Raw genomic sequence first — 16032 nt, forward strand, 5'->3', positions numbered from 1 at the left:
GTGTAGATATGTATATATGTGTGTGTATATATGTATACATATATGTACATGTATATGTGTGTATATATAAATGTGTATACATGTGTGTGTATGTGTATATACATATGTGTGTGTATATCTAACTATATGTGTGTGTATATGTGTGTATCTATGTGTATATGTATGTGTACGTGTGTTTATATGTATATTTATGTGTGTGTATTTATATATATTGATGTCTGTGTGTGTTTGTGTGTATTTATTTGTTTGTATATGTGTGTGTTTGTGTGCATATATATATGTATGTGTGTATGTATATGTATTTATATGTGTTTGTGTATATATTCATATGTGTGTATGTATGTATACGTGTGTGCATATGTGTGTATCTATATTTCTGCGTGTGTGTGTATATATATGTATGTGTATATATGTGTGTATGTATATGTGTATGCATGTATTACAGGCAAATATGTATAATTAGATTTTCTGATACTTATTTTAAATGTTGGCAGTAACCTTAAAAATCAGTAGAATATTTCATACTCTGAGAAATGTATATCTCTTTAGACCAGGGGTTTTCAACCTTTTTAAAATGGCGAGCGGCATTGAGGGCTGTTAGCATGTGGCCAGGCACAGAGTTGGGTGGGGGTAGTACGCGGCCAGAAATGGAGCAGGGTGGCGGGGGCAGCACGTGGGAAGGCTGCCACATGCAAGCTTCCCCACCCTGCAGAGGGGCATCGCTGCCCTCGCCCCAGCCCAGCCCTGCTCTTGGGAGGTGTTAGCACTCCATCCTCACCCACCCGCACATACTCCCAAGCAATTTATATATATGTACCAATTTGAGGGCTGTCATCTGAGTCAAAATCCATCTGGCCAGGATGCAATCTTCACTTTGAAGCTCTCTTTTAGGTATTAGATGTCAGCAGCCTTGAGGTGAGATGCTGAGGTCCCCTCTCCTCCACTCCCCTGTGGGTTGGATGAGAGAGGCTGGTGGTGTGCCCTCTGTCCATGGTGGCCTCGGGGATGCCTCCTGGGGTTGAGAACCCTTTCAGAGAGGAGTATGGGGAGGAGAAGGAGGATCCCAGTGGCGGAGGATGGGGAGGGACCCTCTGTTAGTCTCAAGTCTCTGCTTTTGTATTCTCCTTCTCTCCTGATGGTTCTTGATGACTCTTTATCCTTGGGTATCTCTGATTGGTCTCTCTCTGTGTTTGTTACATTATCTATGTTATATTCCATCAGCATATTCCAAGCTCATCATGTGTACACCCTTCCCAAAACAGGAATTTCAGGCCCCCCGCCTTGGCCTTGCAGTCTGGTATCACCTCATCTCATGTTATGGAACAGTGTGGTACATACCCCCAGTTCCTTAAACTATGTGTCCTTGTTGTGTTAGACAGCCTGTCTACTTCAAAGGCTGTGTGAAATTGTGTGTGTGACCCATGCTTTTAAAAATTAATTAACCCCTGCTGCCCACTCTGAACCATTCTTATGTATATACATATACCTATAAACCAATTCCCCAAAAGCAAACCTTTAAATATCATTCTTAAGCCATCATATACATCTGAGCAATCATTTATGATAAATGATTCATGGTAAGATCTCAACCTGTGTTTTGTTCTTGGTGATTAGAGAGCACATACTTGCCTTGACAACAAACACTTTACCAAAACCATCTCAGAGAAGATCTACCCGTGAAAGACTTTTGTGTCCAGATTCTAAATGCAAATTGAGGTGAGAGCTCAATGCCTAGCTGACTGCATCTACATGTGCACTTTACTGCATAGTAGACTAATTAGCTCAGCAGTAAAGTGTCTTCCTTGCCATAGGAAGGCTATGTGATACACCCTCATATCTCACTTAATGTCCAAAAATGATGTGACATTTGAGAACTATAGTAAGCTGCTTACAAGAGTAATATGACACATGCACATTTTCATCCCAAGTAGCTATTCTGTCATGCTTGGTCATTTTAGTGTTGGGGTCTGATTCTGTGATATTGCTGAGTCCCTCGTGACAAATCTTTCCTGCACTCAGCTCTCATAAATTTCTATAGGTCTTGGGGACACTCATTTACAGAGAAGTAAGTACTTAGAACTTTGCTTTCTAACATTTTATTTACTTCTGGACAGAGGGCCATTGTGGACCTATACCCTACTTAAAGCCCATCTAATCTCTGTTATGCAGGATCACTTAAATAGTGTTAGGTCTTATGCTGGTCCTCTGCCTAGGGCTGAATTTCATTTCAGTAATTAGCTAGAGCCCAAACAGTTACTGCAAACATCAGTGGAATAGTGAAATGCAAAGTATGAGCAAACCTCAACAGATTCAGAGCTCATGTTCCATTTGGATAGACATCCAAATAATTAGACTCCTTTACCAAGAGTCTGGGTCAAGTGAACCTGTAAAGTTAGGCTGGAAATCTCACAAGAACAGCTTTTCTTAAAGGATTTCTGGGACTTCTACTTCAGATTTGAACTAGAGCAGGCCATAAATACAGCACTGCTCACAGTATAATGAGGCTTTCTTTAACAGATAAGAAACTAGAAGTAGACAACAAGGTATCCAAGCCTCTCTTAATTTGTCATTGTGATAAAGTCATATTAATTAGTGTTTTAAATAAAACACTAGTGGTGGGCATGGTTGTGCAAATCAGCAATGAAAGGAAGGGCCCTGCTTAAATAGCTCTACACTCTTAAGAAAATGCCTTATGGAGTGCTAAACACCTGCTGTGAACTGCTGAAATCTGTAAACTTCTAAAACGGAATAGAAATTGAGGGTGGTTGGTATCCCACACAAGGAACACTGAACCTTTACAGGATTTGGCCCTAATGTAGACAGATGACCAAATTAAGAGGGGAGACATGATGCTCTGAGGAAGGGGGGAGGCAGTTTTATAAAATCTGAGAACACAAAACTGAGATCAGTTTCTTACACAAAAGCAGACTGTAAAGTCATTTTTACTTGTAGATTTCTCTCTTTGTTGTTTTTTCCTACATTTTATTCCCATATATAGTTTTGCCAATGTGTAAATACATAACTGGCTCACAGAAAGAGTGATATGGAGACCATACCCAGAAGGTGTAAAGTTTGGAGGACAAGAACAAAATACTTCAATGTTCAGGAAGAGGAAAATTGTTTCAGGCATATTGGAAAGCCTGAAAAACGCATGGGGTTGTAATGAGAGAAGGCAACATTTTGGGGAGAGTAGGATGACAGCAAAGATATAAACAGAGCAGAGCTATATGGATCCTTGTTTTCTGGAACAAGACATTTTTATGTGATTGAAAAAAACGTTGGAAACTAGTGAAGAGATTACAGGAGGGCAGGAAAAGAAAAATAGTCTTTTGTTTGATTTCATGTTGAATTAGGCAAGCTAAGATTTGGAGAAAATAGGGGAGGGATTTTTTTTTAAGTAATTTTTTTAGTAAATCAGTTTATCCATTTCTAGAGGAATATCAAATGTCCCACTTACTGGGGAACTCATTAGCCATTCCATTCCAAAGCATGGCTCTTCCAGGTTATTAAGTCAGTCTCTGTGATTCAGTGAGATCTCACTCATTGCACTTCAGCATTCCAAGTTTCAAAATATGGTTTTTTTGTTTTGGGTTTCTTTTTCTTTTGCTATGTTGAAGTAAGTAAAACAGATCCCAAATGCTGTGCCATGGTTACAGTTGGACAGTACGTGGCTAATGGATCCATCTTCAGATAGATTTACTATCAACTAGATCAGTTTCCCTGCTTCTTCAGAATATCAGTATTTTTTTAACTTTGTAAATTTCAAGTGTGCAGCTTGATTCATTTCTGGAGCTGGGACCATCACCTCTAATAATGATGAGGAGCTGAAGTGTCGCAGCAGAATGCCTTCCAACAAATCCCTTTTAAAATGGACTCTAAAATGTGAACTCTATGCACTGACAATCCTTCAGACTTGTTCCCAGAGTTCAGACTTCAGCATTTGTATGAAACAGCATTGACCTCTTAACTGTTCAAGGCTGTAGGCATGCAAATGAGCACATCCAGCATCACATTTTGAGAAATCCCATCTCCAGCTGTGCCACCAAAATAAGTTTTCAAACAGGGTGGTCTGTGTCCTCTTCTCAGTGGACAGGAGTCTGCTTGATTGAAGTATAGATCATCACAAATGGGACTGCTCTACACTGTAAGCAAACAGAATGAAATGATAGAGAGCGTAAACTAGCTTCTCACCTTTTGGGGGCATTCTTGTGGGTCAGAGCTCACACACCAGCAAAGCAGTGTAAGAAAGTTTGTAAAACTGCTGCTGCTTCTATACCTGTTCTGTGGATAAATGGGAGAATCCTGTCTTCAATGACAGTCAGTTTTGTACCTTTTCACTGAGCTTACATAATTGTAAATGGAATACAAATTGCAGAAGAGTTGGCCCAGTGCCTGAAAGGCTTCCATCTTAAACAGAAGGGACCTTGCTACTTGCTAATTTGGTTCTTTCCAGTTTCTCCTAATTTGCTTCTTCTACCAAAACCAGAAATCTCAAGAGCCCTGCAGTTGGGCACTGTAATCTGGCCAATGTGGTGAAGCTCTTTACCTCATATTATCAAACACTGTGGTACATGAAGAGAATGGCCCCCCAGATGGCTGCTCCAACACTTGCACCAGGAAGTTTTTGGAGAATATTGGGACAACTTCCTGGTACAAGTGCTGGTACAGTCAACTAGGGGCCATGCTCTTTTTGACCTGTTGCTCACAAACAAGGAAGAATTGGTGGGGAATATAGTATAGTGGATCACAACTTGGGCAGCAGTGACCATGAGATGATTAAGTTCAGGATCCTGAGGGAAGGAAGGATGGAGAGCAGCAGAGTAAGGACTCTGGACTTCAGAAAAGCAGACTTCAACTCACTCAGGGAACTCATGGAAAGCGAGACTGAGGGGAAGAAGAGTCCAGGAAAGCTGGCTTTAAAGAAGTCTCACTGAGAGTACAGGAACAAATCATCCTGATGGGTAGAAAGACTAGTAAATATGGCAGAAGACAAACTTAGCTTAGCACCGAACTCTTTAGTAAACTAAATCATGACAAGGAAGCTTATAAGTGGAAAATCAGACAAATAACTAGGGAAGAATATAAGAACATTGCTCAGGCATGCAGGGCTGAAGTCAGGTAGGCCAAAGCACAGTTGGAATCAGGGGTAGCAAGGGATTTGAAGGGTAACAAGAAGGGTTTCTACAAGTATGTCGGTAGGAAGTGGAAGATCAGGAAAAGTGTGGATCCCTTACGGAATGGGGGAGGCAACCTTGTGACAGAGGACGCAGAAAAGGCTAATGTGCTCAATGCCTTTTTTGCCTCAGTCTTCACAGGCAAGGTCAGCTTCCAGACTACTGCACCTGGCAGCACAGTTTGGGGAGGAGGTGAACAGCCCTCAGTGATGAAAGAACAGTTTAGAAACTACTTAGAAAAGCTGGATTTGTACAAGCCTATGGGGCCAGATGAGATGCACCCAAGGGTGCTGAGAGAGTTGGCTGATGTGATTGCAGAGCCATTAGCTATCACCTTTGAAAACTCATGGTGATCAGGAGAGGTCCTGGATGATTGGAAAAGGGCAAACATAGTGCCCATATTTAAGAAAGGGGAAAAGGAGGATCTAGGGAACTATAGACCAGTCAGCTTCACCTCAGTCCCTGGAAAAATCATGGAGCAGATCCTCAAGGAATCCATCTTAAAACACTTGGAGGAGAAAGAGGTGATTAGGAACAGTCACCATGGATTCACCAGGGTCAAGTCATGCCTGATGAACCTAATTGCCTTCTATGATGAGGTGACTGGCTCTGTGGATGCGGGGAGACCAGTAGATGTGGTGTACCTTGATTTTATCAAGGTTTTTGATATGATCTTTGACAGCCTTCTCGTAGGCAAGCCAAGGAGATATAGGCTGGATGAATGGACTGTAAGGTGGATAGAAAACTGACTGGAGCACCAGGCTCAGAGAGTAGTGTTCAATGGCTCCATGTCTAGTTGGCAGCTGATACCAAGTGGAGTGCCCCAGGGGTTGGTCCTGGAGCCAGTTTTGTTCAACGTCTTCATTAACAACCTGGAAGACGGCATAGAGTTTGTGGATGAAATCAAGCTGGGAGGAGTAGTATATATGCTAGAGGGTAGGGCTAGGATTCAGAGTGACTTAGACTAATTGGAGGATTGGGCTTAAAGGAATCTCATGGTGTTCAACAAGGACAAGTGCAAAGTCCTGCATTTAGGATAGAACAATCCCATGCGCCAGTACAAGCTGGGGCCTGACTGACTGGGCAGCAGCTCTGCAGAAAAGGGCTTGGGGGTTACAGTGGACAGTAAGCTGAATATGAGCTAGCAGTGTGTCATTGTTGCCAAGAACGCTAATGCATACTGGGTTGCATTGGTAAGTGTGTTGCCAGTAGGTCAAGGGAAGTGTTTATTCAGCACTGGTGAATCCACATCTGTAGTATTGTGTTTAGTTTTGGGCCTTCTACTACAGAAAGAATGTGGACAAATTGGAGAAAGTCCAGCAAAGTGTAACACAAAAGATGAGGGGGCTGGGGGATATGACTTATGAAGAAAAACTGAGGCAACTGGGCTTACTTAGTATACAGAAGAGGAGACAGAGGTGACTTAATAGTAGCCTTCAACTACCTGAAGAATGGTCCAAAAGAGGATGGAGTTAGACTGTTCTCAGTGGTGGCAGATGATAGAACAAGGAGCAACAGTATCAATTTGCAGCAAGGGAAGTTTAGGAAGAATTTTCTCACTAGGAGGGTAGTAAAATACTGGAACAGGTTACCCAGAGAGGTGGTGGAAGCTCCATCCTTGAAAGTTTTTAGAACCTGACTAGACAGAGCTTTGACTGGGATGGTCTAGTTGGGGATGGCCCTACTTTGAAGAGAGGTTTAGACTAGATGACCTCCTGAGGTCCCTTCCAGGCCTAATTTTCTATGATTCTTCATTAATTTCCTAGCCTGTGTGTCTGCTTGCTGCTTGCCTGTGTCAGACACAGTGGGCCTTGAAGAAACTGTCAGAAGCAGGTTTTTTGAAATCAGTTAAACCTTGCTGTTGCCCTGGACCTTTGTTATAATGCAATATGTATTGTACCTACAAGCCAATTCCCAAAAGCAAACCTCTAAATACCATTTTCTAGTCATCACCCTACCCAGCTTCATTGTTGGTACATGTTAATGCAGTCTAAGACATGCAGTTCGTCGTGCAGCCTGCATTAGCCTGGTGTATGGGGAGTTAAGAAGTTTCAGTGCCATGCTGTGCTAGGAAGAGAGGTAAGTTTCCATGCATAGTAGTTGCATCCATACAGAATTGTAAAGTGGGAAGGCATTCTTAGACAATGGTTTTAGTATACAGTGTACAATTGCTGGGGTGTGGAATGGTCAAAGACAGTATGAGTCTTTGTCAGTTAATGGTATGTGTGGGAAGGGTTCAGTCTGTCCCCTTGGTCTCACTTCTTGCTGGTGGTCTCTGGTGGCTGTCTTAATATTGGTGATGGCCAGTGATTTGCTTGACATAGATATTTCTTGACCATTGAATGGTATTGGAAACCATGGCATGCCTCATCATTTTCACTACACCTAAGCCTTGAAACACCCTCTTGTTGCTCAGGTCCCATGCTCAAAGTCACCCAAGAATCAGTGACTGCACCATCATATTATAACCCTTTTTCTTCACGGTATCAGCCAGTGGCTTGTATTTAGACAACATTCACTCCCACGCTTCAGCAGAATCCTGTTACCAGTTCTCAAATAGGATGATCATGTCAGTTGTAAGGACATTTTAATTGTCCTTCTCTATTACAGTGATATCCAGTCACAGCTGGCTGGCACAACCTGGGATGGCATGGTTTAGAGCTACCATCCTGGCCCATGCCAAGATGGCCTTCACCAACTTGTGCTGGATGGCATCGCAGTGCAGTTGCCACACTCCTGCATGGGGATTGTATTCACACAGGGCATAAGGCAGGACCTCACTATTATACATGCAGTTTGTCTCACCTCTTGACCTAGATTTCATAGACATTTGGGCTGGAAGGGACCCTGGAGGATCATCGAGTCCAGCCCCCTACCCTACGGGCAGGAAGTCAGCAGGCATCACAGGCTCCCAGCAAGATAAGCATCCAAATGTGCCTTGAAGGCAATTCAAAGTGGGTGCTTGAACTGCCTCCAGCAGCAGTCTATTCTAAACCTTGGGCGCTCGGACAGTGAAGAAGTTCTTTCTTATGTCCAGCCTGAATTGGTCACAGTGGAGTTTGTGACCATTCGATCTTGTCATCCACTGGGGGCTCTGGTGAACAGATGTTCCCCCAGATCCTGAGGAGACCCCTGATAAACTTATAGGTGGCTACCAGATCACCCCTGAGCCTGCGCTTTTCCAGGCTGAATAGCCCCATTGATCTCAGCCTCTCATCAGGTCTGTTTTCCTGACCTCTGATCATGTGCATGACTCTCCTCTGCACCCTCTCAAGCTTCTCCGCATCCCTTTTGAATTGCAGAGCCCAACCTGGACACAGTACTCCAGCCGCGACCTCAACAAGGCTGAGTGCAGCGGGAGAATGATGTCCCGGGATCTGCTTGAGAAGCATCTATGGATGCAAGCCAGCATTTTGCTCACTTTACTAGCCACAGCATCACACTGAAGGCTCATGTTCATTTTGTGGTCAACCATGACCCCCAAATCCCTTTCACCTGTAGTGCTAACCAGCGTAACACTACCGAGCCTATAAGCATGGTGAAGGTTTTTCCTCCCAAGGTGCAGAACCTTGCATTTTTCGGTGCTGAACACCATCAGGTTCTCATCCGCCCATTTCATGAGTCTGTCCAGATCCACCTGGATCACTCTCCTATCCTCAGGTGTGGTTGCTTTACCCCAGAGTTTGGTGTCATCGATGAACTTGGCCAGTCCACTTCTGACACCAATGTCCACATCATTGATGAAGATGTTAAACAGTATAGGCCCTAGGACAGAGCCTTGCGGGACTCCACTGGTCACAGTGCAGCAAGACGATGCATCCTGGCATCCATAACAGATCGTGCCATCAAGCAGGAGATAGTTGAGATGGTCCCAGTACAAGAAATTGAAGTCTGTAAGCATGTGAAGTTTCTGTGAGGCATAACGTGGTTGCTGACGTCACACTTAAGTGACCTTGAAGACTTTATCCTGGTTGGGTTTCACCTTCAAGTCACCAATGTACATGGCCGACATGGTGTCTTTCAGGAACCTCTCCAGGCAGGTTGATACAGGGGATGATAGTGATGTAGCTGGTGGTTGGAGCTTGGAGCATGGAGACCACTAACTTCTGCTGCTTCTTGCATGTCCATGTCCAGCAGCAGATGATGTGTTTCCCAAGGCAATGCATGGCACTGTGGGCTCAGCTCCACAGCAAAGCAAGGTCCCTGTCTAACCCAAACTCATCCTCAGCAACTTCTCATCTGAAATGGAAGCTGCAGCCATCTACCTAACAGGGAGAATGATCGTACCTTCACGATCCGCATGTAGAGGGATGCCCTTTGCATGTTTCTTAAAACTTCCTTGAATGGAAATGGGACCAGCTGCTTCCACAGGGATGATGCAATACCCAGGTCTACTTCAGAGTAATCCTAGCATAATGTCTGTGTGGAATCAGGAATGCAGAATGGGGTATGAGACAGGCAAAGATTTACTCAAGAGAAAACTTGTTGTTTAGGGGAAATAATCTGAAGATTTGATAAAGGTTATTTTGGCTGTCTTGATCAAGGAAGAGTTTGCCTGTAGTTCGACCAAAATTTAGAACTCCAGTGTCTTATTGGAATTGCAGCTGCTTGTGAATGGCAAGGTAGCAGTGGTGGCCGAGAACCTGTGCTTGGCTTGAAGATTAAGAGGTGTTTTCCCCCCAGATACTATCTGGCTACAGTTTCCCATGGCCGGTTATTTTCAGAAGAGAATAAATTGAGGCGAATGTAGTTTGGATTGAAGAAAGTGAGGATAGATGATGTTTGCAGGTAGTTCTTCATGTTATTATTTTAAATACATATGACCACAGAACATGTAGATGAATGGACATGTTTTTAGAATTAAGAAACACAGAAAAGTGTTTTCTGGTATTAAGCAGATCATCCTTGTGCAGTAGTTTGGGAATATTATGAAAAAATAAAAGAAGTTTTTCAAATCAGATGTTCATGCACATGTATTTTTGTACCCAGTCATTGTGAATTCTTATTCTCTATATTTCAGGTTCAAGTGATCCTAAACTCTCGAGTAAAAATCAGCTGAAATTGTTAAGTTTCATGAAGAATCATTCAAGTCTTTCCAAATCCAAACTTTGACCAATATTTACCTGAAGCTCAGCCTGGGTTCCCCAGAGTGGTTGTTATACATCCACAAGCCCTTGAGGCACTTGCTTTGAGTCTGTAAAGGATCCAAGAGTGACAAGTTTTATATGATCTGGAGATTTTTGTGAATGCTTTACAGTGCTTTGGGGCATGGCATGACACAAAATGCACCTTCAGTTTACAGCACTGCAAACCATTGCACCTTGATGCAACTTTAGTGGAAGCAGCACAAATATATAAGATTAATTAAAAGTGCTGATGTCTGAACTCTGTGAATAAAGAAAGAAGTCAGGGTGTTCATGAGCAAATATACTGTGCTTCAGATTTGCAAAGGTACTTAAATGTTTTACTCCCACATAAAAAGGAGGCTTGTTACAAATCTTAGCCTGGTTCCCTTCTGTCACCAGTATTAAATGAGGGTTACTCCATTGACTTCAGTGGAGTTACTCTCAATTTAGATTGACTCCTAACTAGATCAGGGATTAGGATTTAAGTGCCTTTACAACATTTCTATCTAAAGCCTAGGCCAATAGAACTCTGATCCCTAATTAGGGCTATTCAGGACTTTAATAATATTCAGGACACTAATAATGGTTCCTTTAGTCTCATACTATTAAACATCCCTACTGCTAAACATGCACAGTGAAAAATTTGAGGTCTACTTAGGGACTTTTAACTGTTTATGAAATGAAACCAATTACCAGAGACTGAACATCTTTTCACTTCAGGCATTGGGTAATGTCCTGAGGTGCATATTCAGTCCCTATGCCTTTAGAAATTTTATCAAGATTTCTTTCACAAAGCCTCAAAAGCAATACAAGGAATTCTCCCATAGCTGATTTATGGAGTGAAGAGAGTTTACAGTTCAATAAACCATTAGATTAATTTTCATGGACTTTTTCTTCATATCTTAAGATGAGACGCATTAATAATGGATAGACAGCACAACTGTTTGCTCTATTTTTTCCTGATATTTTGCATGCCATTTAGCTTGTGATGAAACCAGTAGTAATTTTCACCTCTGGGTTTGCTTTCTGCTACCAAGCAAATAGCAATTTTTGTTTGCTTATTTTTTTGTTGTGCTGATAAAGTTTCATATGCTAATTAAAACAGCAGCCAGTGGTATGTCCTGGTCAGCCTAAGATTTCCAGAGTAAGGACGTTCTTTGAAATCATACCAACTTTAAGCTGCTATTCCAAAATCAAACTCAGTATGGAATCCTAACAGTGAGTGGAAACAAACAACATGGCACTTGTCTTTCCCCAGGGAGACTGTCTCCTATTCCCAGCTCTAGATTCCCCACCCCAACCATGGAATATGATAGAATAAAGTTGGCAGAAGCAGTTCAGTTTCATTCGTTTGTTCCATATGATATTAAACAACTCTTATTCCTTGGCAATGACAGTGTGGACAATACCAATTTACTACAAGATAAATTTCAAGTACTTGATTCTCTTCTCATTATAATCAGTGTAAATAATGAGTAACCTAGTTGAAGCAAAACGAGCGGAATTAGTTTTTAGACTTGTTTTGAATTGTAGTCCAAAGGTGCAGTGTAGCATTTAGACACAAACTACCCCATTCTAAAGTTAGCATTTCCCATCCAGCAGAATGAAAATCTTCTGAGAGTCTAAGGACACCCTATTATGAACAATCTACTTTGAGAGTCACTGGAAGTGAGCCAACAGCCTCAGAGCTTACATTACTGAAACCAAATGAGCGCAACAAACACACTTTATTCACATTTCTAAGAAAGAGGTGGAAATGTTTTGTAAAGTCCAAGCTTTCTGTTGTGGCTCCTGGCAGTTCAGTTTGTAAAAATATGGGGGGATGTCCTGTAGTTGAAAGGATAAAAAGGAAGTGATTTGCATATCCCCAGTAAGTATAAAGACTAGCATTCATTTACAATACAAACCAGTATGATCCTAGGTAATGAATGCAAATGAGAACTTTAAAAAAAATGCATGAAATTAATCATTTAATTATAATTGCAAAGTTGCCTTAAAATGCAGTAGCTAGCCATGGGTCTCTCTCAAACTGATCCAGGGTTGATAGTCTGTCATCTAAAAAATGTACCCAAGTCAGTTTTTTCTCAGCCCTGTAAGACTCTCATGAGACTCGTATGCACAAGCACAGCTCCTACAGAAATGGGTGAACTTCAGGCTCCTACGCTGTGCCATGATTGGATAAGTCTTCTCATTTATTTGTTGTTCTGTTGCTATGTTCTTGTTTACCTTCATTTCATTTTTGTTTTCAGTTGACATGTGGTCAGTAGGGTGCATCATGGGAGAAATGATTAAAGGTGCTGTGTTGTTTCCTGGCACTGATCGTATCCTTCCTAGCAGCCATTGGTCTCCATAGGTACTGACAATCCTTTACCCTCAGCCCCTTTCTTCATAGGTTAGAGCTAATATCCATTTGTGCTGCATGTAAATAACTAGGTTAATTCCCATTACAAAATGCTTGCAAGCCTACATTTCGCTATAATACCTTTGTCTCCCTTTAAGAGCCTTAAATGGAAAACACAGTGAGTATAGCATATGGAAGGTTGAACACAAAGCACCTTGTGCTGATAGCAGCCAGTGACCATTTGTTTATTAGTTACATTTTGCTATAAATGTCTGTTTATTAATTATCTGTTATTTTCTTTTATACATGAAAATATTTTCATGTTCAGGATATATTATGAAATGGGCACACCAATATTTACCACAGAAAAGTAAATCTTAAATGCAAAAGTTTAGAGAGAAAAAATGGCAACTCAGAATCTACTCTGTAGTTAACACTGATTTTTTCTTTTCTAATGGTGACCATTATAAATAGAAAGCTAATATTATTCAACAAGGAACTGGTTTCAGATCTGGGACTGCCCATTTTTTTCTAATTCTGGAAATAGTATTTTTGAATTAAATGGATTGCATTTGTTGGGTGAGTCAAATGCCTATGAATCCTCTTTTTAAATCACTGTAATGGGCTTCACTTTCATTATGATGTTTTGAAAAGGAATGTGAAACAACTAAGCCTTCCCTATCCCTAATATAATAAATAAGAATATTTTATGGAAATATGGTACTTTCTGTAGAATGAAGGGAGTGAAGTATACTTAAATACATTCTGAATCAGTCAGGATAAGGTCCCAGTAGGTTTTTAGTTACTCTTCCGTTCTGTACTTACTTTGCTGAGGCATTTTTTTTCCTGATTAAAGCTACCATTGAGATTTCTATGCATACTTCAATAAATACTTCATTATTTAAACATGTATAAGTCTGAAATTTATATCATACAATACATGGCAGTTATTGAGCTCAGTTTATCCCTGGTATAACTCCATTGCCTTGACTGTAAGGGAATTATAACAGGAATAAATTTAAGCCTATAGATTTTATTTTTCATGTAACCCTAACACTGCTTAAAAAAAAAAAAAAAAAAAAAACCACCAGAGGGTAGTGGAGAGAGGGCTTTATGCATTTTTCACTCAGAGATAAATAGCTCTCTCTACTGTAACCTCCCTGGATGCAATTTTTGTGTGTGTTGCCAGCTCCCTAGGTAAATTTGCTACTTTCTTGTTGGCTTTATTAATGTAGCTATCTTTTATGTAGATTATTAATAATATCTAAAGAGTGCGGAGGAAATTAAATCAGATGATAATACAAATAATTAATAGCAATTTTCTTAATCTTAACTGACAGTAATGTAGTAATTCCAGCCCTCAGTCTCTAGATTTGGTAGATATTGGACTGAAATACAGGCTAATCCTCTTAAAGCTTGGTCCAGGAGTAGTTGGGGAATAAATTGAAGTACTCAGATTAATAGAGCACTGTAGATTCTTCAGCTGTTAGACAAATAGATTTTAGCTTTGTGAGACTTTATTTTAAAAATTCAAGGAAAATTCAAGGAAAAGGGGGTTTCCTTTGCATACCTGCCTATTTGTTAAAAATAAGTCACTGAAAGACTCTATAATTCAACCATTAAATGTACTTTAATGTGGCAATAACCCCTTAGAAAACAGCCATTGAAAAACTGTTGATTTGTTCAGGATAGCTCCTTAATTGAGGTCATGTTCCTCATATATGTTTATAATATATTGATAAGTTTGCACAACATTTCCTATACAGCTTGATCTATTTTTCTTCAGTTCCCTTGTCCTTTTCAGAAGTACTCTACTGCCACACATTTGCTCTCTTTCAAATGATGGAAAAATAAATTTTTAAGGCTTTAAACTGAGGCCCCTCACAAGGTTCTTTCCAGCTAAGGAGATCTGATCCTGCAATGCTCTGAGCAGTCCAGGAAAGAGGATGAACTGTAAGACCCAGTAGGAAACGCTCAGCATTCAGAACCTTGCCCAATCAGGCTCATCATGCTTATGTTGATAGAACTGTAATTAAAAAATTGTGTTGGATCATTGTAGGAAAATCTATTTTAAGCCATAGAAAAAGATCTACAGGGGTGCATCTAGGATTTTCCCCAAAGGGGTGTGCGCGAACAACAACCTATACTGCAGGGGTAGCTGCACCCCCTGTTCCTAGTCTCCTCTCCTAAGTGTGGACAGATCAGGCTGTGAGAGCCTCTGCTCAGTTGTACATCTGCTCTCTTATCATTCCCCTGCCTGCTACTGCTGCTTTCTCTACTGTTCAGGGGTTGGGAGTCTCCAGAGCTAGCTGGGCTGGACAGGACACAATGGGCTTAGCTGTGGAGGACACAATGGCATCTAGGGAGTAGTTACCCCACAATCCTGCCCTTTTACAGTGAGAAGAGGAACCCAGCCCCCCAGGCCATGCTTGCTGCTATTGTCCCTGTCCCCAGATAAGCCCAGCCCCACTGGAGCGGGCAGGAACAGATCTGGTGCTTCCCTGTCCCCAGGACAGCAGGGAAGGCCAGGCAGAGAATCTCTCTTTGAGCAGGCAGGGGAAGGAAACAAGGATTTTCACCTGTTTTAGGGACTTTAAAAAGTCCCTAGAAGCTCTGTAGTGTGGTACAGTCCAAAAGGGGAGGTACACCTGTCCCTAAGCATATGCATTTGCTTAAAAAAAAAAAAAAAAAGTAGCTTAAACCTTGATTATGAGATCAGGTTCTCTGGTACATAGATCCATCAAGGTCAATAAAGTTGTTCCAACAGATTATATAAAGTTTTTCCAGCAAGGAATGCAGTCTATAATCGGCCTTTTAACTCCCGTGCCCCATCAGGGCCACAGCTGTGTGCTTAATTTGGAAGCACTGCTTCAGTTGCATCAACTGAGTGGGAGCCAGAGGGTGTGAAAGTTAAGCATGCTTTACAGCTTTGCAGAAGTGGAACTCATTTCATTAATCTAATTATATATATATATTTTTTTTTTTTAAATGGAGGAGTCAAAAAGAGAAATTTGAAATATATGTTACAAGTACTTCTCAGGACTAAGAAAGAAGAGGAATTGGTTAAGAAGTTCTGTGGACCAACTTTTGCTGTCAGTAGAGAAAATTTCATTAATCTAATTATATATATATATATATATATATATTTTTTTTTTTTTTTTTTAAATGGAGGAGTCAAAAAGAGAAATTTGAAATATATGTTACAAGTACTTCTCAGGACTAAGAAAGAAGAGGAATTGGTTAAGAAGTTCTGTGGACCAACTTTTGCTGTCAGTAGAGAAAATTTGGAAGAAATATTCTACAAAATATTGTTTCAGTTTGCAGAGAAAATTTGATCTGAAATGTGTTGAGTAACCACTGTGCTCTTCTTTAGTGGATAATTAAGCACTTG

At 41.0% G+C, this 16032-nt stretch overlaps 1 protein-coding gene across 7 annotated transcripts in view; it reads left to right on the plus strand.

The window, feature by feature from the left end:
• The window catches only part of MAPK10 (mitogen-activated protein kinase 10), a 408832-nt gene that overhangs the window by 335399 nt on the left and 57401 nt on the right, over window positions 1-16032 (plus strand). Inside the window, exon 8 of one of the 7 annotated variants that reach the window (XM_019552885.1) lies at window positions 12550-12621. The exons of the other annotated variants lie outside the window; for them this stretch is intronic. Within the exon in view, the coding sequence (XP_019408430.1) occupies window positions 12550-12621 (72 nt within the window). The remainder of the gene's footprint in view (window positions 1-12549; window positions 12622-16032) is intronic. 7 annotated transcript variants of the gene reach the window in all.

This window comes from Crocodylus porosus, unplaced genomic scaffold (genome assembly GCF_001723895.1).
Source record: "Crocodylus porosus isolate Cpor-Errol unplaced genomic scaffold, CroPor_comp1, whole genome shotgun sequence".
Lineage (NCBI taxonomy): Eukaryota > Metazoa > Chordata > Crocodylia > Crocodylidae > Crocodylus > Crocodylus porosus.